General features: G+C 38.7%; 1 protein-coding gene across 10 annotated transcripts in view; it reads left to right on the top strand.

The window, feature by feature from the left end:
• Positions 1-21,683, top strand: part of LOC306869629 (nuclear receptor corepressor 1-like) — a 109,713-nt gene extending 88,030 nt beyond the window's left edge. For 5 of the 10 annotated variants that reach the window (XM_079416447.1, XM_079416449.1, XM_079416453.1 and 2 more), the window contains 20 exons: positions 786-954; positions 1,344-1,463; positions 1,581-1,661; positions 1,957-2,183; positions 2,321-2,651; positions 2,792-3,022; positions 4,213-4,407; positions 5,104-5,253; positions 10,028-10,177; positions 10,299-10,440; positions 11,061-11,530; positions 13,783-13,923; positions 14,181-14,323; positions 14,403-14,644; positions 15,346-15,486; positions 15,723-15,841; positions 15,980-16,033; positions 16,187-16,396; positions 19,237-19,410; positions 19,504-21,683. In XM_079416447.1, the coding sequence (XP_079272573.1) occupies positions 786-954; positions 1,344-1,463; positions 1,581-1,661; positions 1,957-2,183; positions 2,321-2,651; positions 2,792-3,022; positions 4,213-4,407; positions 5,104-5,253; positions 10,028-10,177; positions 10,299-10,440; positions 11,061-11,530; positions 13,783-13,923; positions 14,181-14,323; positions 14,403-14,644; positions 15,346-15,486; positions 15,723-15,841; positions 15,980-16,033; positions 16,187-16,396; positions 19,237-19,410; positions 19,504-19,721 (3,708 nt within the window). In that variant the 3' untranslated portion in view covers positions 19,722-21,683. The remainder of the gene's footprint in view (positions 1-785; positions 955-1,343; positions 1,464-1,580; positions 1,662-1,956; positions 2,184-2,320; positions 2,652-2,791; positions 3,023-4,212; positions 4,408-5,103; positions 5,254-10,027; positions 10,178-10,298; positions 10,441-11,060; positions 11,531-13,782; positions 13,924-14,180; positions 14,324-14,402; positions 14,645-15,345; positions 15,487-15,722; positions 15,842-15,979; positions 16,034-16,186; positions 16,397-19,236; positions 19,411-19,503) is intronic. The other 5 variants (XM_079416451.1, XM_079416452.1, XM_079416454.1 and 2 more) reach the window with 3 other exon arrangements.
• Positions 21,684-21,887: the final 204 nt, after the last annotated feature.

A 21,887-nucleotide genomic window follows, 5' to 3' on the forward strand; every position in this document is an offset into this window, starting at 1 on the left:
TGGATTTCATGTTTTTCCGTTTAAATTTTTTGAGACCGTTTTAATGGTTAGATGAAATTTTATTCATCAAAAAACGTGTAATTAATTGAAATTATGAAACTTACTGTAAACAGCACTTAAACGGCAATTTAAGTTACAATTAAAAATGTACTTTTTAAGGCCCTACTAATATTTCATTAAATATTAATAATCAAAAGCATCTCTAATTAATTGATTTTATTGAAAAAAGAAAACCTTTTTTCTTAAAATACAGTGTTGTGTATTTACATTTTTCTGCAAAATATAATATGGTAAATAATCTTTCTGGTAAATATTCATTTAAAATAATGTTTTAATAATTTTATTAGTAGTAGCAGTATCACTACATTAAGTAATATTTCTGTCACAGTTTTTTCAAATTAAACTAAACTTTTATTTTGACAGGTTGCTGTGTAGACCTATATATGTAATGATGATAGTTTTACTCAAAAGAAATTGTAAAATGCTCATGAAGTGACTCAGAGCAGTTCTAGAGATTGTTCATGTGTTCATGCACTCATACTGTATATTGAGGCGGCAGAGGCTGAAAACACTGAAAACAGACACTCCACCATACTGCGTTTTGAATGAACTGTTCTTAACTACTTTTGGTTTATGCGTCCAAAATTTTACAAATTCTGTGACAAATGAATATATTCCGTCTGCGTTTCCTGCATCACAGAAATCATAGGGCCCTACAAGTTTATTATATGTCTTACGGAGTAATTTTCATTTATACATTTCTCACTCTCGCTCTGTCTTTGTAGGGCACTCCTGCCCTGGCTCAGTCCAATGTAGCAGCAGATCTGTTGAAAGGCACTATTGCTAAACTGGCCACAGAGGACCTGAGCGGCCCAGAGAAGAGCCGAGCTGAAGCTCATTCTAAGGCTCACGTTATCTACGAAGGCAAAAGCGGACACATCCTCTCTTTTGACGGTCAGAACCAGAACTGCTTCCTGTCTGTTGTGCTTGTGACCACAGTATTATCCCAGTGATATTGAATGTTTAAGTTATATTTGTGACAACAAATGTTTTAAATATGCTTTTTTTATGTTTTATATTGTTTATATAGTATATTATCAAAAAGCTAAAAGTATAGTTATAGAGTGATCATTTTTTGTTAAATTCTGTTAAATATTCCCCGGCACAAGTGGAGTCAGATGGTGAAGTGCTTCTTTTCAAGGTCTAAATGACGTTTGTTAGCTGTGCAACATCTATTTTTATGGAGCACCAGAGCTTATCAGGATTTTTTTTTTTGACATTCTCTATTGATATTTTTAGTTTTATTTTATTACAAAAATATACCTTGCTTTATGTTCCCACAGCCATTAAGAACCCTAGAGAGGGCACTAGAAGCCCACGAATGGGGCACGATCTCAAGCGCACATATGACATCATGGAAGGGTCCCGTGGACACCCAACACGTGAGGCAGGACCTTATGAAGGTTAGTCATGTTTTTGTGTTCTTTATCTGATAAGTATAAAGCACAAAATATTTGAAGCAGCGAGTATTTTTGCCAATAGGGAACCATGTTAAAGACATTTCTCCCATTTTTTTTCAGGTTTGATCAGCAGAGCGTTGCCGAGAGAAAGTCCTCACGAGTCTAAGGATCGAGCCATACTCACAGGGTCCATCATGCAAGGTAATACAGACACTTGCACCACACTTCCATATTTCCATTCTGAAAATATGTAAATATTTTATAAAACTTTAATGTTAAAATCTAGTTGTTTTCGACTCTATTTGATTAGTGTGTAGTCAAAGAATAATGCAGGTCCTACTTACATGTTTGCCTTAAATGCAAAAGATTTCTGACAGCTAAAAGAGCCACATACAGGGGAAAACTATTAATACTACTTTAATTTGAATAATTACAAATTTTTCACAAAATGTATGGAATTTCTGTATCATGCTTAATCTTCTCTTCCATGTTTCAGGAACACCAAGAGCCTCTACTGAAGTCTATGATGAGGCCTCCAAGTACGGTAAACAGATCAAGAGGGAAAGTCCACCCATACGCTCTTTTGAGGGAAGCATCACAAAGGGAAAAGCATATGATGGGGTAAACACCATAAAGGAGATGGGCCGCTCAATTCACGAGATTCCCCGTAAGGAGACTCAAGAAAGTCGTAAAACTCCTGTTCTGGAAGGATCAATTACTCAGGTACTTGATTTGAGGTTGTAACCGTTTCCCACTCTGAAATATATTTCAAATCACATTCAGATCAGTCAAATGAAAGATGCCCTTAGAGAACAGTTTATCTTTCCATCTCCTAATTTTCTCAATGTGCATCTCTGCAGGGCATTCCTCTGAAGTACGAGAGCAGTACTGTGAACCCGTCAACTATCAAGCACAATGTTAAATCTTTGATCACAGGCCCAGTGAAGATCTCACACTCTGCCATTGAGACAGCTGAGCGTGAGAGGGCCAAATATGAGGATGCGAAGGCGTCCGAACGTGTCCGGCACACCTCTGTAGTGAACTCCACATCTGTCCTGCGCTCCACACACACAGAAGCGGGAAAATCTCAGCTCAGTCCAGGCATGTATGAGGACAGCAATGCACGCAGAACCCCTACATACACCAGTGCCTCCATATCCAGAGGATCACCTCTGATGCGAGGGCAAGATGGTATGAATGCGGCATCTGTTGTTTTATCTCTTAATTTTCCCCTGACAAGTTTTCTTATAACAATTGAATACTTATCCTTATTTTACATCTAGCCGTCAATTGTGCAGGTCATTGTACTGATTTTTTCCCCCCTCAAATAGGAAATATAACATCAGGTAAACCAGCTTCTCATGAGAGGAAGAGCACACTGACTCCAACACAGAGGGACAGTGTTCCTGCTAAGTCGCCTGTGTCTGGGGGTGAACCTCTTTCTTCTCACAGCCCATTTGACCCCCACCATAGACCTGTGGTACCTGGAGAGGTGTACCGGACTCACCTGCCACCACACCTGGACCCCAGCCTCGCTTTTCACCACAGACACCTAGACCCAGGTAATTTAAGGCATTATGGAATGTTTCCAGGTGGCAGATTCATGAAAGTCTTCTTAAGAACAAAATAGGTTTTTAGGATTGAAGTTAATAATAATAATGTAGTTCTTTAAAAAACAAACAAACATATTTTTAAACTTTATTCTTTGGAATAAAATCACAGGTGATTTATAAAAGTATTTAACATTTTGTAAAAATTGTAGTAGTAATATATATTGTAATGCTTTCTATTGAAACAACCCAAAATTAATTAAACACCATACCTTTTAGGATTTAAGACAAGTGTGGCGTTATCTTTAAGATGCTTCAAATCGTTTTAGGATGCTTCAAAATGTTTTAAACCTTTTTTTGTTTTCTTTTTTTTAAGAAAGTGTTAAGAAAGAAGATAAAACTTTTAGTTGCAATGCCACAAAATTAAACAGATAATTTATTTAGAATTTTCACATACATTTAATTGAAATAGATTACTGAGCTTAGTTCTATCCATCTTGCAGTCAGTTATTAAAAAGGGACAGGATTTAAGCGAACTAAATAAATGGAGAATCATCATTTCAATGGAAGAGATAGTTGGGGCATTTCAATGAAAAATTATGAGGTCCAAAAAAGTAAAAAAAAAAAAAAAAAAAAGCTTGTGGATGAATCGTTCACAAAATCAATAAAATGTTTTTACAAAATAGCTAGGATACATTTTTATTTCTTGCTGATTTAAAAAGGTTTGTTATAGAACAGTCTCTGTTTTAAGTTTCTTTAAAGAACATTGTCTTTTTTTTAACTGTATTAGAACAGAAAGAAAACAGTAGTTGTTTTAAAAATCTGACACGTCGATACATTACTTAATCAGGCTCAGAGGACACAAGAAGTGATTACGCTTTGCCGAGGAATGGAAAATTAGGGAATTATGAATTGGTTCTGTTCTGAAACCATGCTTCCTGCAAAAACAGGCATGCAGGAAAAACAGTTCATGCGTCACACACAAAATTGATTGTTCTGAGTAATGGTTCCCTCTTAAAAGCACTATTCCGATCTCATTGGTAAACATCATGTTTTGGTTTTTCAACCTGCTCTCATGCATTAGATAATAGCATTTCCTGCTCAACTCTCCACTACTGTGGCAAATCCGCACCATTGACGTCAAGACAAGAACAGCTGTCTTTTCACCTCTCGCCCTTGTTGTCTTCTGTTCTTCTCAACAGCGTACATGTTCCCTCGGCAACCGTCGCCGACCGGTTACCCCAATACATACCAGCTGTACACCATGGAAAACACTCGGCAAACCATTCTGAACGATTACATCACCTCGCAACAGATGCATGGCATACGAGGTGATGTCACGAGGGGACTGTCACCACGGGAACCATCCATTGCCATCCCATACCCACCAGCTAGAGGTAAGGGGCATGATTGTCTGTGTGTGTGTGTTTGTGAAAGTGAACGTAAGTATCGAAGAAAGAATGTAGTCTATAGACATGGTGTTTGTGTGAATTAGTGGCAACCTTTTCCAGACCATCAGAAGCAAATGACCCTCAAGCAAATTCTAATTGCACGTGAAATTTGAGTTGAAAACAACTTAAATTCAGGGCTGGGGCTGTTCCCTTGGCGTCCACTAGAACTATCTGTTAAGAGGCCCACATTTTTTTTTTTTTTTTTCTGGTTATGTATGTTCACTAACATCGACAGGAACAAGGTCACCTGTTAAAATTTGACCTGAGTTAAAAAAAAAAAAAAAAAGATTCATAGTAATACTGCAGTTTCAGTCTGAAGGAGTTTGACCTCAGACCTTTAGCAGGTCTTGCTGTCTACAGCTCCAATCCACACTGCTTCATATTTCTAGTTCTGATTTGCTTTGCTTAGTGAAAAACCATTCCTTAGAGGAAACCAGCTTTCAGCCCTATTATATTAATTTTTGTAATTGAACGCTTGATAAGATGTTATTAATGAGCTACTTCAAATTTTTAAATTCTTCTCCTAGTCTGTTAGCCATTAGATGTTTCTAGAAGATCAGTAGAGGGTGTTGGCTCTTTAAAGTTAAAGCTGATGCTGAAGTGGATGCTCACCCTCTGGCCCTTTGCTTCTGTCTGTAAAAGGAATAATTGATCTAGCCCAGATGCCACCTACCATCCTGTTACCTCACCCTGGGGGGACAGGTTCCCCCTCCCTGGACCGCATCACCTACATCCCTGGATCTCAGACCCCTTTCCCTCATAGGGCATTCAACCCTGCCTCCATATCTCCAGGTGAGGATCCCACCCCTCCTCTCCTATCCAACACCTGAACTTCCCCTTCCAGTCCTGGTGGTGGTGCTTTAGAAACTTGCCCTTCGCTGCTGCTCTGAGATCAGTTTTGCTGTTTTAATCGAAGCTCTTTCTTCCACCTAAAACTAGCTACAGCTGTTTTCTGCACCGCTATGGTGGAAATGCACTGCTACTAAATCTACAGCATCATGGCAAAAGGAAGTACATTTCACCTGATTTATGAGCTGGTCTGAACCGATTGTGTAATGATACAAAAAACAACACGTCTTTATACTAGACCACTAATACTTTACCCGACCCAAATCACTTCCTAGTCGAACCAGAAGTGCATAGCTTGACTCGACTGACCCGGTGGACATTTTTTGAAGCTGAATGCAAAAAGCAGCAATGTCCCAAGACCAAAATCAGAGACGACAAATTAGAATCCCCACGGCATGTGTAGATTTAAAAACAGGTCCATCATCTTACTTTATTTGTAGGTGAAATTCTTTCTCCAATCCTTCTACTCAACATTTACTTAGAAGATATGAACCCATGTTGCCAAATAATATAGCCTTTAACACAAATATGTACAGTTATGGTTCAGTAATTGTATTGCTTTATGGAGACAACAGTGCATTGTTTTTCTGCAAATCCAAGTAAATAAACCATTTATAAACTTTGTTACACATCAAATGATGAGGAAATTTATGTTAATGTTAATACAAAAATCTCCAGGACATTTATTTAAAATTACCTGGGAACAGAGGCTACTAATAGCACACGCGTCCCATGGCTAAGGCACTCATCAATGTGTTAGACCCAAACCTGCTCAAGTCTCATATTTCATATCCAAATGTGACTCTGAAGGCCTCAACTTTATTCTTTGTTCAGATCAGTTCATGGACTTCTGTATGTCTGTATGTGGTGACAGACAAAGTACTGTTTTGAGGGATTAGATTTGAGCATATTAACGATTATAAAGAATGAAGAGAGCTGCTGGTATCAATCTCTGTCTGAGTGAGATTGTTGCTTAAGATGTATGTATATGTAGGATATTACTCAAAATTTAAAAAGCAACTGAATTGCCAAAACCCCCATTTTCTGCAAGTACTTTCCTAGCCCTTTCTGTTGCCCTCCCTTGAGAACCTGCCTTCACCACCCGCTCATGTGTGCATCTCAAACATCATATTGGGGTGCAAGTAGACATTGATTGGCCTTGGCCTCAGTAGTGTCATATTTAAAGTTTGTCTTGGGAGTGCAGGTGGTCTGGAGGTGAGTAGACCTTGACTGTCTTAGCATCTACTCAAACCGACAGGGGAATTATGACTTCAAATGAATCGCTTTCATTGTTTCATGGCTCCTGTGTCAGTGTTATACTACAACACCTTTTTCTGTGCTGATCTTTTTAGCATTATTCCATGTGCTGTGTGGTTTGAATCTTGTAAAGGAATGCATATAATACATACAAATATCTGTTGTCTTTTTAAGAATAATTCAAGTTTAATTTGATATTTTGCTTTGTACCCATTTTCAACTGCCAAGGTGCTGGTGCACAAACCACTTTTTCTGGCGCTTTCACCACAGAAAAAGGCAGCTCTCTTGCTGACCTTAAGCAAGCAACCATAATGTCATAGGTTAAAGAGGTTTAAGATTTAAAGACAGTCCTGTGTAGTGATGACCATATTTTTACCTTGTGTGCTTTAGAGCTTTTCTGCTTGTTTGGCTCTACAGGTACTGATTCTTCCTTTGTGTCTGCTGGTAACATAGTAATATGTGACTACATAGTCCATTGTAAGTTTTTGTTCTTTACTTCACCAAACATAATTACGCTCCTAGCGTATCTATAGAGGAAGCGGGCAATAAGCATGAGGATTCCTTCGACGTTCAGTGAAACATGTCAACATCTATTATGAGTCTAGTCTGTTGTGGGTGGTCACCATTTAAATGATTTTTTTCACAAAAAAAAAAAATCAATAAAAACACCAAACCTCTGAATGGAATGCACCTTTAAGGGAAGGATTATATCAGGTTTCATTTCAGGTTTCTCCATCTGGCAAAGCTGGCATGCAACAAAACCAGAGGTGGGTAGAGTACCCAAAAACTTTACTCAAGTAAAAGTACTTGAAGAAATATTTACTCTAGTAAAAGTAATAGTCTGAATAGTTACTTGAGTAAGAGTAAAAAAGTATCGGATAAAAAAAACTACTCAAGTAGTTAGCTACTAGTTACTTTGGATCATATACTGAATATAGTCTATTTTTATTTAGATATATAGATATTTAGATAATTTATATATACATACAGTACATACATACATACATACACACACACACACACACACACACACACACACACACATATATATATATATATTTATATATATATACACACACACACACTGCCGTTCAAAATACTTTTAATGTTCTTTTTTAATGTAATTTATTTCAGTGATGCAAATCAGAATTTGTTTCAGCCTTGATTTATTATCAATGCTGTTCTTTTTTAGCTTTCTATTCATAAAAGAATCCTGAACAAAATTTCACAGGTTCCAAAAAATATTAAGCAATAAAACTGTTCCCTGTTGAAAAAAAACAGCATATGCTTGTAAGGTATGTTTTGAAGCATGGGATGCTGGTTTGAGCTGATTTAAGCTGGTCCTTTGCTGGTTTAAGCTAGTCATGTGCTGGTCCTAAACTGGTCCGACCAGCTTAAGACCAGCACATTACCAGCTAAAGACCAGCATAAATCAGCGCATCCCAGCTTCAAAGCATACATAACCAGCATATGCTGTTTTTTCAACAACACTGGTTTGTGAAACAATGATTTCTGAAAGATCATATGACTCTGAAAACTGGAGTAACAGCTGATAAAAATTCAGATTTGCATCACTGAATTAAATTATATTTTAGAGTATATTAATTATGTATTATAAATGTGTATATGTATATAACCTCTGATACGGAGAAGAGCGAAAACTCCTCACATGACCGCTACAGAACATCCGAACATAATGAAACAAATGCACATTGACGGATCTTCATGGCAAGGTAATGTCATGGTGTTGTGTACTGTAATCGAATCTATACCTGTGGAACCAACAGCACATGCGGTGTTCATCTAATAAAGATATTCATAGCTAGCAAACCATGTATAGCCTTTGAAGATTTGCTTTCAACTGACTGTAGATTCAAAGCCACGTCTTCAACGCTCTTTTCTGTCACAACTCTGAGTGAGAACCGCTGCAGACGACTCAGCGCGTGCGGCAGGGAACTGAAAGAATCATTCAAACTGATTTGCGAAACAATTCACTGGTTTGCCAACTGGTTTGATCAAGCCTTTGAACAGAATTGACTCAAAAGAATGAATAATTCGCGAACGGGCATCACTCAGGGGGCAGTCGTGGCCTAATGGATAGAGAGTTGGACTTGTAACCCGAAGGTCGTGGGTTCGAGTCTCAGGTCCGGCAACCACGACTGAGGTGAGACCCTTGAGCAAGGCACCGAACCCCTCAACTGCTCCCCGGGCGCCGCATTGATGGCTGCCCGCTGCTCCAGGTGTACCTGGATGGGTTAAATGCAAATGTCCCTTTCCCCCTAAAGGGAAGTCGTGGCCTAATGGTTAGAGAGTCGGACTCGTAATCCAAAGGTTGCGGGTTCGAGTCTCGGGCCGGCAGGGATTGTAGGTGGGGGGAGTGAATGTCCAGCACTCTCTCCACCCTCAATACCACGACTGAGGTGCCCTTGAGCAAGGCACCGAACCCCCACCTGCTCCCCGGGCGCTGCAGCATAAAATGGCTGCCCACTGCTCCGGGTGTATGTTCACGGTGTGTGTGTTCACTGCTGTGTGTGTGCACGTTGGATGGGTTAAATGCAGAGCACGAATTCCGAGTATGGGTCACCATACTTGGCTGAATGTCACTTCACTTCACTCATTGCCCAGAAAAAAAGTATACGGTGCATTTGGAATAAATTGAAGGATTTTTAACTTGCATTGCATTAAGATAAAGTAACGAGAGTAAGTAAATAAAAGTACAGTTTTTTTTCACTAAAAATGTACTTGAGTAGGAGTAAAAGTACCCATTTTTAAATATACCCTAAAAGTATTAGTTACCCTAAAAATTTACTCAAGTAAATGTAACGAAGTAAATGTAACTCATTACTACCCACCTCTGAACAAAACTAGATGGCTTGACTCTAACATTGAAAAACCTGATGCAGTGATGCACAGTTCACAGACATCCCATGATATGTTGTGTTGCATGTAACACGATATTATTTACAAATACTGTGTCCATTGATTGGTTAGAAATGTTATTTGTTGTAACCTCTGACTGTTGCAACAAAAGCAGATTGCCTAAAACACTGAAAATAAGATACTGTGTAAACACTACTGTTCTTGTAAGATTGTAAAGGAAGACAGCGGTGCAGCATGTTTGTTTGTGGGCAGGTTTTGTAGTTCTATTTAGTTACGTCATTGTTTGTCTTTGAGAGCTTTGCAGTTTCCTCCACCCATGTAAACCAGCACCATTTCAGTGGAAAAGGGGTAATAATACACGCTAACGTGTATTAAAGAGAATGCCTTGGTTAATTGATTAACGCTTGTGTTTTTCATATACATCCGTACAATAATTTCACATCAATGTTATCATGAATCTGTCTGCTATTCCTATCAGCAACACAGCTGGGCCTGCCAGAGTGCAGCAAATGTACAGGGCCGTTTTGGTTGTAACCCCACTTTTTGTTTTTGTGTGTTTTCTCTTTTTCACTCCCCACAGGACATCCTGCCCATCATAGTGCCACTGCAGCTATTGTGGAGAGGGAGAGAGAGAGTCAGAGAGAGAAGGAACGCGAGAGGGAAAGAGAGTGGGAGCGAGAAAGAGATCAGAGAGAAAGGGAACGTGCAGCGGTAGAATATATGCGTGGAGGTAAGGCTAATTGACACACAGAAGGAAATTATGTCACCAGTAATGGTCTGTTCTTCTCAGTCTATAACAAACTGATGTATTCTGCCAATTTTCTTAGAATGTGTCACTGTTTATTTTGCAGGTTCTGAGCAAACTGGACGACCAGGCAGCCGCAGTTTTCTGCGTTCCACTTCACCCTCTGTGAGATCACAGGAGGGCGTCCTTCAACAGCGGCCGAGCATCTTCCAGGGCACCAACTCCAAGAGCGTCATTACACCACTCATGTGAGCAATCCACTATTTATTACAGCAATCTAATACTTCATTAGTTTCATTATTGATGATTAGTTGTTTTAGCATTACTAAATGCACACATTAACTTTATTTGTATTATATTAACTGTTTATTAACAATACATATTATATTTTTATCTATATTTTGTTTTTATTTATCCATTTATTTTTTGTGGTTTTTAAAGGGATAATTCACCCAAAAATAAAAAAAATATTCTTTCACTCACTTTTAAATTGTTCCAAACCAAAATAAAAAATTAAGACATTTTCAACTTGCTTGAATTGTAATACCTCACTGGTATGTTATATTTATTATACCTCAAGCAAGTACAGTTGACCTTCTGTTTACTATACTTCTTGATTTGTATGCATGTGTGTTAATCAATGTTTACATGTGAATAAAAGCTTCAAGTTCAATCTGTTCATCATAAAGTGATCATACCTAGTGTTGGTCGATATGCTCAATTATCATATAGTCCTATTGTCAGGCTGTGAGATTGCGATACACAATATTATCGTGCTTCTTAATTTAATTATTTACTTACTTAGTTTCATTGCCAGAAAGGCAATTAGTTTTGCGTAATTAAACTTCTGATTGTTTTGGTTGTCCAGGCAAATGCCCTCACAAGCGGCTGCAGCTCAAGCCAGCCGCTACAGCAATGCAGCTGACGCCCTTGCCGCCCTGGTGGACGCTGCTGCCTCTGCCCCGCAGATGGATGTTGCGAAAGTCAAGGAGGGCAAGCACAATAACAGTAGCTCCCGGGATGATGACGTGATGACATCACGACGGGCAGTACAGGAGTCGCAAGAGATGGAGCGCCGTTCCATGCAGTCACCATATGGGGATGTGTCACTTCCTAGTGGGAAACCTTCCCATCCTGTGTATGCAGAGGGTGGAGGAGCTGCAGGGAGCAAAGAGAAAGCCCCACCCACCAAGTCACGCATGGAGGAGGAGCTCCGCACACATGGCAAGACCACCATAACTGCTGCAAACTTTATTGATGTCATCATCACGCGCCAGATTGCCCCAGATAAGGACCCCCGTGAGAGAGGCTCACAGAGCTCTGACTCCTCCAGCAGCAGTGAGTGTCATCATATAGACTGTTTTTATTATTATTATTTATGTGGAGTAATATTAATGCTGATTATTTTATTAACAGAGGTTGCATAACTCTGTACAGTTCATGACTTCGAGACCATATTTTCACTACCGTTCAAAGGTTTGGCGACTGTTTAAAAGAAATAACTTGTGCTCATAAAGGCTAAATTGTTTTAATCGGTAATACAGTAATATTGTGAAATATATTACAATTTAAAATAACTAAATTAAAAAAAATTTTTAAGAAATTAAGGATTCTTAGAATAGAAATCATGTATTTTATATAGAAATCTTTTGTAACAAATGTCTTTAGTCACTTTTGATTAATTTAATGCATCCTTGCTGAATAGGTGGTGATTAAATCTAAAGATCAGTTAGCTCATATCACATCTAAATGTGCAAAGTATTATCATTGTTATACTTTGTTCTCAAATTATTAATGTTAACAACATCAGTATTGCGTGACTGAGTATAGTATTAGCGTGTAGATTTCAATTTTTGTAGTCTAATGTCTAATTGTTATACCATTCAAATTTCATATTAAGACATTCTTTTAATCCAAAAAGCAAATTCATTTTCCTTCAAACTGGTTCTATTTAAAATACAAAAATGTGTGTTATCCCATCTGTAATCAGAAGCACATTTAAAACTGGAATATAATTTCATTTCATTCACGTGTTTCATAAACACATAATCCTTTCTGAATTACAATCCGCCATCAAAATGATAAATTTAATTATTTCTAGCTGCTGTGAGAAAAGGCTATAAATGATCTGGCACCTGCAAGATCCTCACGTGCGATAGCCTACTAGCCGGGAAAACTTCTTCATGTTTACAGACGTGACGTAATGACGCAGTGCCATGCTCGAATTTCCCGCGGAAACCCACCCGTACCACTCAAATTAGAAAACATTATTATAAGATAACCGTTGTAAATCGGGCTTAAGTAAGGTGATAGTTTTGAACACTAGCTGGTTATGTAATTTCTCAAATATTGATTTTGGATCATTTTTAACCCAAAAAAGTTACGGACTGCAGCTTTAAGGATTTACTAACAGAGGGCATTAACAGGACACCTAATAGGATGGCCAGTGCCATTGAGGACATGAGACCTAATAGTCTTAAGGCCAATTCACACCACACAGACAAACGCCAACAAACTCTAACAAACTAGTCTGTTGGATCAGTGTGTTACCCCTATTGGCGTTTGTTGGCGTTGGTTGGAGTTTGTTTTCACCCGACTGAACATGCTTAGTCGGCGTTTGTTGGGTCGTGGAAAGTCTGAGCAGTGTGAAAGGGTTTTCCAACAAACTACAAAAAACTCTGATGTGGCCACGAACCGTTTCCATGACGATGCGCATATTTCATGCAAAGCGTGCTCCACCCACGGCCTCTTTCATTTTATTCGCCGTCTTTTCAGGCGAAGAAGGACACACAAAGACATTAATAACAGTCAAATTTTGGTTGTGGTTACAGGATCATCAGTTTCTTCCCCAATCAGACTTACACCATCTACACCAGACGCGAGCGGCACGGTACGACGCGACAAAATACAAGAGAGTTTTATTGATTATAATCAGTGACGCTGTCTACACTGGATGCGGCGCGATGTGACAACCGTCACATCCGGTGTAGACACGGTGTTACTTGACTCTCTGTGACTCGAAGTTTGTTGGTGTTTGTTGGGGCAGTGTAAACATTACAGTTATTTTTAATAAAATTCTAAATCCAACAGCCAACTTGAGCCAACTTGTTTGTTGGCATTTGTCTGTGCGGTGTGAATTGGCCTTTAGGAAACATCGATAGCACAACCTGTGACCCAGCTGGAATGGAGACAGATAGCAGTAACTTCTGACCTCAGGTTTGACAGGGTAATTCCAAGAAAGGCAGTGTAGTTCTTACCACAGGAATGAAATTCGCTCGCTTTCCTAAATGACTTGCTGTTAAGGCTGCTAGAAGGTTGTTTCGATGCCAACTTCTGTGTAATCTTTTCATTTTTATATGCCACATTGCATGGTGATGCCATGATACACACTTAAGCTTTAAATATTCACATAGATATTAAAAGATGGATTTATTTGTAACAATGACATGTCTTCAAACACAGAAAAGCATCAAAAGCCACATAGGTACACACTAGCAAGTGTTTATTTAGATGCAGGTTGAAGACAGTGTGCTAAAGGTGTAGATGGAACACCCTCTCTTACTAAAAAAACAATTTTATTTACTTATAAGGTTGTAACATGTCTACATGTCGTTCAGTGTCATCCAGTCGTTATGATGCTCAGGGTGGAATTGAGGTAATCAGCCCAGCTAACTCTCCAGCCCTAAGAGAAGAGAAGAACGAAGGACCTTTCCAATCAGAAAAGAGCTCAGGTGAGACCTCAAATCTCTAGTGCCACAGCCAGGAACTTGAACGTCTACTCTGTGAAGATGGGGTGAATCTTGTTAAATATTCCAGAAACACATCCAGGTTATATTTCACCAAAAAAAAAAAAAAGGGGGGGGGGGGGGTTATATTATTTAGAAAATTCATCTTAAATTAGAACCATTAAGATTTTTTTCCATTGTGACAAGAATTTCATGACAAAAAAATGCTTAGCTCCTGTCTGCTCCGATCTTTTGTTGCGTAGGATTAAGGTTTGACATTAACCGGTTCAGACAGTCAGGAGATTCAGGACCTTCTGCACCTCAACATCCCCCCTCCTCACAAGCAGGCAGTTATGGTCCCGTCCCGAAAACACACCGCATCATGACCCTCGCTGACCATATTTCAGTAAGTCACACTCATACTCTTGATGCGTTGTCACATCACTCCTCTATCATTGCCCTCACTTTTTCTCTCTGTCTTGTAGCATATCATTACGCAAGACTTTGCCAAGAGCCAAGATCCTCCCCCATCATCCAGCTCGCTGCCTTCCTCTTCATCCTCCTCCTCGCTCTCCTCCACTTTCCAGAGCTCTTGTGTGGGAGGTGTTGTAGGTCGAGTTAAACCCCCTAACCGCTATAGCCCAGAAAACCCAACTCCTACTGCACACCACCAGAGACCACCAAGCAGAGTATCTCCCGAGATCTCCTCCGATAAACCAAGAGCCAGGTACATGTGAACACAAACACACAGTGTATAAGTACACCTCCAAACATTTCACTCAGTCTTGGTGAGCAGAGACATCTTTAAAAAAACATTAAAATGGCCTTGCTCTACCTTGAACTTTTGAATGATAGTGTATGTGAATATTTGTATATGGGCACACCCAACAGTCTATTGATAACACGACTGTAAAGGTTAACTTAAAAATGAGGTGCCCTTAAATGCATGCTTCTGTGACAGCTAAAGGCTCTGTAATCTTCCAAAAAAGAAAAAATGTAATTGTTTTGGCCAAAGTTAGATTTTTTTAATCAATCACAAATCTTGTGGTTTTTGCTCATTTACAGGAATGGCATTTACAAGCCTTTAATGTGAAGTAGAAGCTGAGAGCATATTAGTTAAATCGGATCATTGACATTTTAGCTGTACAATTGTGACGATACTCTCTTTTGCCCCATCTCTAAATACGACAATGTCATTGATACATCAGTGTCTTTACAGGCAGGTTTTGAAAAAATATAGAGTTGATTGGCTACATCTGGCTGAAGTTCTAGAATGACTAACATTGCTTACAGCCTCTTTAAGTAATCTGTGAAACCTGATCTGAGAACCTTTGGTCACACGCAAATCCTTCCAGAATGCATGAGATGCTTTTTACACACTGAAAACAATGTCCCAGCAGCAGCCTCTTATCCATCTGTCTCTCATAGGCCAGGTAGGTCTCCTGATCGAGGACGAGGACCAGAGAACTATGAGCCTATCTCTCCTCCTCAGGGTTATTCTGGGTTGGATAAACAGGAAGCCACTGTAGTGCAGAGTCAGAGACGAGAGCAGGATCTCCCTGAACAGAGGTAGAAATTCATTGTCGGTTTTACTTCAAAGTATGAGGCTTTATTTATGCTTTTTTTTTTAAATATGTAATTTTTCAGGCTTTTGTTTAGAATGATGAAGAAAAAATACTAAAAAGAAAATGAAAATGTTGTAATATAATAGTTAAAATACAATATGGACAGCCTTGTGATTTTGGGCTACCCAAATATCCTATTCCATATGCATTGTGTGACCATAGACCTTTCTTTTGTGTCAGGACTGACTCGCGGTCACCAGGCAGCAGCAGTTACCTGCCCTCATTCTTCACTAAACTGGAAAGCACGTCTCCTATGGTTATGTCCAAAAAGCAAGAGATCTTCCGGAAAGCAGAAGTCGGTGAGTGACAACGGCAAGCCCGTTTTCTCAAGCTCAGGAAATTTACTTCACTGCACTTGTACACTGATGTCTTTTATTTAGACAGTTACCACTTGATTAGCACCTAATTCTACTCCCATTTGCTCCTTATCTCAACAGGTAATGCTCAGCCAGGCACAGAGATCTTCAATCTCCCAGCAGTAACATCATCAAGTGAGTTTCACAATATCATCAGCATGATTAATTTCACCATAAAAAATCAGCACTTGCATCATTTGATGTATTTTTACTTGTTTATGTTATAAGTTAAACACTTAAATTGGTTTTCAGTGTTTCCAATATGTGCATATTATGTTTGTTTTACAGGCAGTGTAAACTCTAGAAACCACTCGTTTAGTGATCCAGCCAGTAATCTGGGTCTGGAAGACATCATCAGGAAGGCTCTGATGGGGAACATGGAGGAGAAGCAGGAGGAGCCACAGCAGCAGCAAGCCCAGCTGGGGACAGGAAACAGCTCAGGCAGCATGAGCAGTATTTCAGACGGCCGACAGGAGGCCAGCCCATCCCCTAACACAGGTTCATACTGTACATTCACATCAAACAACATACATTTTCAAAAAGTAATTAATTACTATTACGAATTACATCATCAATATTGTATTTAAATTACTTTACTAATTACTCTGTCTGAAAAGTAACTTAGTTACTCAATAAGTAACTTAATCATTCAAATCGCTAGTTAGGCTACATCTTAAAATCCCTATAAACCTGTAATACTTAAACATTTTTATAAAATATGTAACCTCCTTTGGTTAACATAGAAATACAAAATATCTGAATAACAAAAAAGCTTAAAAGTCAATACATTTCAGTTTGGCAAGATGTTCAGGAAAAGCCCAACTAGTAAAATCCATACAGATTTATGTAAAAATAACACGTTAACTAATGTAGGTAAGAATAAATGACAGAAATGATCTTCTCTGCTGAATAAAGCCGTGTCAGATCGCACTGTTCTGAGGTAAATTCCTCATAGCAAGACTTCTTTCAAAAACAATGAAAATTAGACTAATCTTGATTTTTATTTTATTTTTTATATATATTTTTTGTATCTAGATGAGGGTGTTTGTGCGCAGGTGACTGCACATAAAGAGCTCAGATACGGGAAAGACTGTTCCTGGCTTTAGTTTCACAAGGATTACTGAGAATCAGAGAATATTCGTTTTCGATTTGGATTCGTTCATTTAAAAGTAGACACACAAGCTTTCTATAGACATATTTCTCATGTCTCTGTGTCAAATATTCGCTGAGTTTGTGATGTGTAGAATGTTGCTCACGGAGACCTAGACGGCAGAAAGTGCACCCTGTTTGTTTTGTTTATTTTGCAAAAGCACAATGTTTTGTTGTTATTGTCAGTGTACACAAATAAAAGTAGGCACTTTTTAGATTCGATTGCCAAAAGTATTGGGTCACCCTCTTCTAATGAACAGGTTTGACAACTTTAGTAATTTCCATGAGTACAAATCTTAATGTTTAAGCATATAATGATATTCTAGAGAATTGTGTGCTTCTAATTTTATTGCAACAGTTTATTGGCCCTTTTCTATTCTAACATGACAGTGCCTCTGTGTATAAGACAAGGTTCAAAAAGAAATGATTGATTCAGTCAGTGTGGAAGAACTTGACTGGTCTGCATAAAGCAAAGTCCTAATCTCAGCTGAACACCTCTGGTGTGACTTTAAATGCAGACCTTGAGTCAAAAACTCAAAACACCAATGATTTGTACATACACTATATGGACAAAATTATTGGGACACCCCCTTCTTTAGAACAGAAGGCGGCATTTCCAAAACTGTGGCAACAAAGATGGAAGCATAATTCACATATTTAAAAACTGTATTTCCATCTCTGTTGCAACAGTTTTGAAAGCGTCTAAAATTACTGTACCCATATACAAGTCAGTTATTGGTGTTTGGTGATGAGTTTTTGGCTCAAGGTCTGCATTTAAAGTCACACCAGAGGTGTTCAGCTGAGATTAGGACTTTGCTTTATGCAGACCAGTCAAGTTCTTCCACACTGACTGAATCAATCATTTCTTTTTGAACCTTGCCTTATACACAGAGGCACTGTCATGTTAGAATAGAAAAGGGTTCTGTCCAAACTGTTGCAATAAAATTAGAAGCACACAGTTCCCTAGAATATCATTAAGATTTGTACTCGTGGAAATTACTAAAGTAGTCAGACCTGTTCATTAGAAGGGGGTGGCCCAATACTTTTGGCAATATAGTGTATCTGAGTATTTAAGGTTCCTCTGTGAATCAGGAAAAACTGAAAGTGAATGCGCTGGCGTTCAGAGGGTTAAAGACGCTGCATTCAATTTTATCTTTAAACGGTAAATTTAGATTTCAAATTCAATATTGATTTTAGAACTGTTGAAATTATTTACTGTATGTAACGCAAGTACTTTATAAGTAACTGCAATTAAATGACCTAAAAAGGAGCAGTAATCCCTTACTTTATTTTCAGTGGATAAGTCATTTAATTACAATAACACTGCAGTTATCACAACCAAAAGAATTCTTTATAATCATATTTTCATTATCTATAGAAAAGAAAATATATGATGCAATCTGTCAAATGTATCTTTTAGTTTTCTTCTTTTTTGGCAAACGAATCACACTCAAAATATGAATGTAGAGGTGGAGAGAGACTTTGTAACTCTACAAAAGTTTCCAAAAAGAACTTGTTGTTCATTGGCACTTACTACAGACTGTTTTAACTTTTTTTGCAAAAAAAAAAAAAAAACTCCCACATTGGCAAGTTGGGGTTTTTTTTAGGTGCATGTAGAGTGTTTTGCTTTTGTCCGTCATCTTTTCCAAAATGATTTTGTGAGGCAACAAGATCTTCAAACTGCGTCATTGTCGTCTTTCAGTTTTGTAGCGGGTGGCAACCAGCGATAAGGTGCAATATCACCTCGCCTACTGTGTTGATGTGAAAAACAGATAGTTACTGATGCTGGATTATGATATTATCACATGTGCAAAAAATTCTGTCATTAATTACTCATGTCAGTCCAAACTGTAAGACTTTGTTCATCTTTGGAAAACAAATTATGATGTTTTTGATGAAATCCGAGAGCTTTTTGATGTGCATAGTTTGATTAGTGCATAGACCGCAATGGAACTGACACATTCAAGGCCTAGAAACACAGTAAAGACATCATTAAATAAAATTCATGTGGCATCAGTGGTTCAGGTTCAACCAATCAAAATTTCATTTTTAAATGTCACGGTTATTGTAAATACCAAAAATATTGTGAAACCTCTATTCTGAATGTTTTCATTCAAGACTAGACCAAATCTGTGTTTAGGACATAAACCTCACTGCTGACATCCTTGTCAATATTTCTGCTTCCATAGCAGGAAAGCAGAAGCTTCAGAGCAAAGCTAGCAGCAGGAAATCAAAGTCTCCTAACCCAGGCCAGGCGTACTCTGCTGGAGAGCGGCCCTCTTCTGTGTCCTCCGTTCATTCGGAGGGCGATTACCACAGGCAGGCTCCCACCTGGGCTTGGGAGGACCGGCCGTCGTCTACAGGTGGCTGACTTGTGTATTGTTAGATGAAATTGTTTTATTGGTGACATGAGTTGAAAATTAAAACAATTGTTTCTCTCTTTCATCCTGCTTCAGGTTCCATGCAGTTCCCCTATAACCCCTTGACGATGCGCATGCTCAGTAGTACCCCTCCCACCTCCATGGCCTGCCCATCTCCCTCCATGCAGTCCCAGCAGCAGCAACAGCAGCCACAGGGTGGCGCCTCTGGCCCCGTGGCCTCAACGCGTGCATGGGAAAGAGAGCCACCGCTACTGTCAGAGCAGTACGAGACCCTCTCGGACAGCGATGACTGAGGCAAATGATCGCCTCCCTCTCCTACACAAGCATCCACGCTCCACTCCTGTTCACCATCGCCCTTCTTTCGCTGTCTTTATGAATCCTATTCACTGCCATTTGAGAGTGAGATTCTGCTGGGAAGGAGGACGTACGTTCGGTGCCCATTGATGGTCAGAGAGAGCATTGCAGAGAGCCACTGATTTTCAGGATCAAATCTGAAGGTTTTTTTTTTTTTTTTTGGCCCATTTGGGGACGAGAACCAGACAAATCCCCAGTGAATAGAGACGTGAACGTCAAAAGGATGAAGAACTTGTAAAGAGACTTGTTTGCTGAAAATTTATTTCTGTAAAGATTTTTGTCTTTAAAAAAGAAAAAAACCTATGTCTGTAAATAGAGTAACCTTTTGCAGTGTTTTTCCTTTAACTTGTTTTTTTTCTGCATTTTAACATTGCTTTTTAAATTTATCCCAGTTGGATGAATCGGTGGGTGCAACAAGACACTGTGGAGATTTTTGTGGTCAGTCGGGTGAAGAGCATTGAGCTTCCAGCATTTGAAAGTAATGGTCTAATCGAAACTACTCCAAATGAAACGCAAAAAGGACTTCATTACCTTTGTCCCTCCAGATGCAGACCCTGTCTGTGCAGCACTGTTGATGTTCTCTGCCCTGTTACTTTAGGGAAGAAGTCACAATCATTCGTCAACTGTTTTAGGAGGACAATACATCAGCCTTTTCTGGTGTAGGAGCTTGTCTGCTTCACTCCAGACATGAGATGAATGTTTCTTGTTTTTCTCTCTCTTTTTCTTTTCAAATTGGTTCTAGTCTTCAGTAGTGGCCTGTTGCAGATCTGTTCAGAACGTTTGGCCCTGCGGTTGAATGCCTGACAGTTTGACACCTGTTGTGGTCTTTATTTTGTGGTTGCTAACTGTTCTTACAGGGCTTTTCTTAGAGGTTGTACAAGGTCCGCCACCTCTCACCAGTAACCTTTTTGCTTTTTGAAGATTAATTTGTTTCTGGGGGGAATATACTTGTAAAATCCTCTTTTACTAATCATAAAGGAGCACGTATAACGTGTATATTCTGTCAACATGTGATTTTATTAGACCACAAAACAAAAATACAAAGATAAAAAGAGGAAGTACCAAACTTGATACATCTCTGCACCATTGTTGCACTTTTTTTCCTTAGTAATTTTGAGGAGCTTCAAATCATACTACCTGTAATCTAAGTTATTCAATGTCATGCAGAGGTCTGGAACACTTTCAGATATATTCATGTTTCAGTCTCTTACTCCATCTGCATTTTCAATTCTTGGAAATTAGATTTTTTTTTTTTTTTTTTTTTTTTATTACTTGGATTAAGCGTATAAAGTCGGTACCATTTATCTTAGCTGCTGCCGAGTAGCAGCACTCGATCAGAGATCTGAATATCTCTGTCTGAAAGTGAATAAGCTCAGTTTTAGTTACTTGCAGAAATAGTTCAATGTGATGAAAGCTAATGGAGGCATCTCTTGATCCTGCTTTTTCTCCACTTCATGTGCTTCTGCTTTGTTCGAATAACACCACCTTTAATGTGATAGTTTCGTTTTCTTCAGAAGTCTAAAAAATGTTGAGCTCATGTTTTGATTTTTTTCCCCACATTCTTTTTATTTTATTATATTTTTCCGCATCAATGTTATATTCATCCTGTTTTAATGGGATGTCAAGTGTTTACAATGGCATTGACAAAAAATGGTGAAACTTGAATCTTAAAGAAAATTAAAAGTGCTCATCACGTCAGTCTATTTTACAGTCCAGCTTTGCAAGGGTGACTTTACATTTTTTTCTGGTCTTTTCTGATTCAAGACTTGAAAAAAGTAACTTGTCCCCTGATTTTGAAATCCAGTGTTTGTATCACTGTCTCCTCGGTAGTGGATGAGAAATGTGCCGACCAATCAATAAAGTAGAACAGAGCTTCACCTCTCTGAAACGAACAGCGCTGTACTTCCTGTCTCTACTGTGTTTCTTTCCAATCAAGTAACGAAAAATCCAAGATAGTATAGAAAAGAAGATTCGGAATGACATGAGGGTGAATAAATTCTGACAGAATTTTACATTTTGGGTATACTTCCCCTTTTAAGTTCCCCAGCATCACTTCTGCTTCTGAATGCTTCTGCGTTCGTCAGAACAGAACTGACTACAGGTGC

This window comes from Barbus barbus, assembly GCF_936440315.1.
Source record: "Barbus barbus genome assembly, chromosome: 5".
Classification (NCBI taxonomy): Eukaryota; Metazoa; Chordata; class Actinopteri; order Cypriniformes; family Cyprinidae; genus Barbus; species Barbus barbus.